The sequence below is a fragment of the Penaeus monodon genome, chromosome 28 (assembly GCF_015228065.2).
Source record: "Penaeus monodon isolate SGIC_2016 chromosome 28, NSTDA_Pmon_1, whole genome shotgun sequence".
Classification (NCBI taxonomy): domain Eukaryota; kingdom Metazoa; phylum Arthropoda; class Malacostraca; order Decapoda; family Penaeidae; genus Penaeus; species Penaeus monodon.
In genome coordinates, this window is record NC_051413.1 from 34644129 (window position 1) to 34644642 (window position 514).

The 514-nt window shown below is 42.4% G+C and overlaps 1 protein-coding gene across 1 annotated transcript in view; it reads left to right on the plus strand.

Annotated features, from left to right (window-relative positions):
• The window catches only part of LOC119591543 (glycerophosphocholine cholinephosphodiesterase ENPP6-like), a gene marked incomplete in the record, with an annotated part of 12203 nt that overhangs the window by 8207 nt on the left and 3482 nt on the right, over positions 1-514 (plus strand). Inside the window, 1 exon segment of the mRNA XM_037940293.1 lies at positions 112-273. Within this exon segment, the coding sequence (XP_037796221.1) occupies positions 112-273 (162 nt within the window).

Here is a 514-nt window from a genome sequence, read left to right on the forward strand (position 1 = left end):
GTATACAATATGACACTCCCAAACCCTGTGTCTTATTCCCCACACTACCCGAGACTGAACACGCACAAGGTACCCTGGCCGCGCGCAGTTCAAACACCAGAGGCATTCCAGGTTAACGTGGTGTTAGTCAGCGACCACGGCATGGCTTGGACGGGGCAGCGGATGGTGCAGGAGCTGGATGTAGTTACCTGCCTGGATGAGTTTCAGGTGGAGAAAGTGGTTGAGTATGGTGGCTACATCAACATCCAACCACGGGCTGGCTATGCTATGGCGGTAATATATATGTGTATACTTTTTTTTTTTTTTTGGAGGAGGGGGGGGGGTAAATACGTTTATTGGTTCATTTTTGTGTCGTGGTAATGCTGACAAAGATAGTGAATTCTTTTATTTTTGTTGTTATTTGATATAATTAGTATTTGTATCATTGTTTTATACATCAGTAGTTGTAGTGTTGCCATTGTAACGAACAGAACTATTGAATTTTGTTTATTGTTGATAGTACTATGATTGGTAA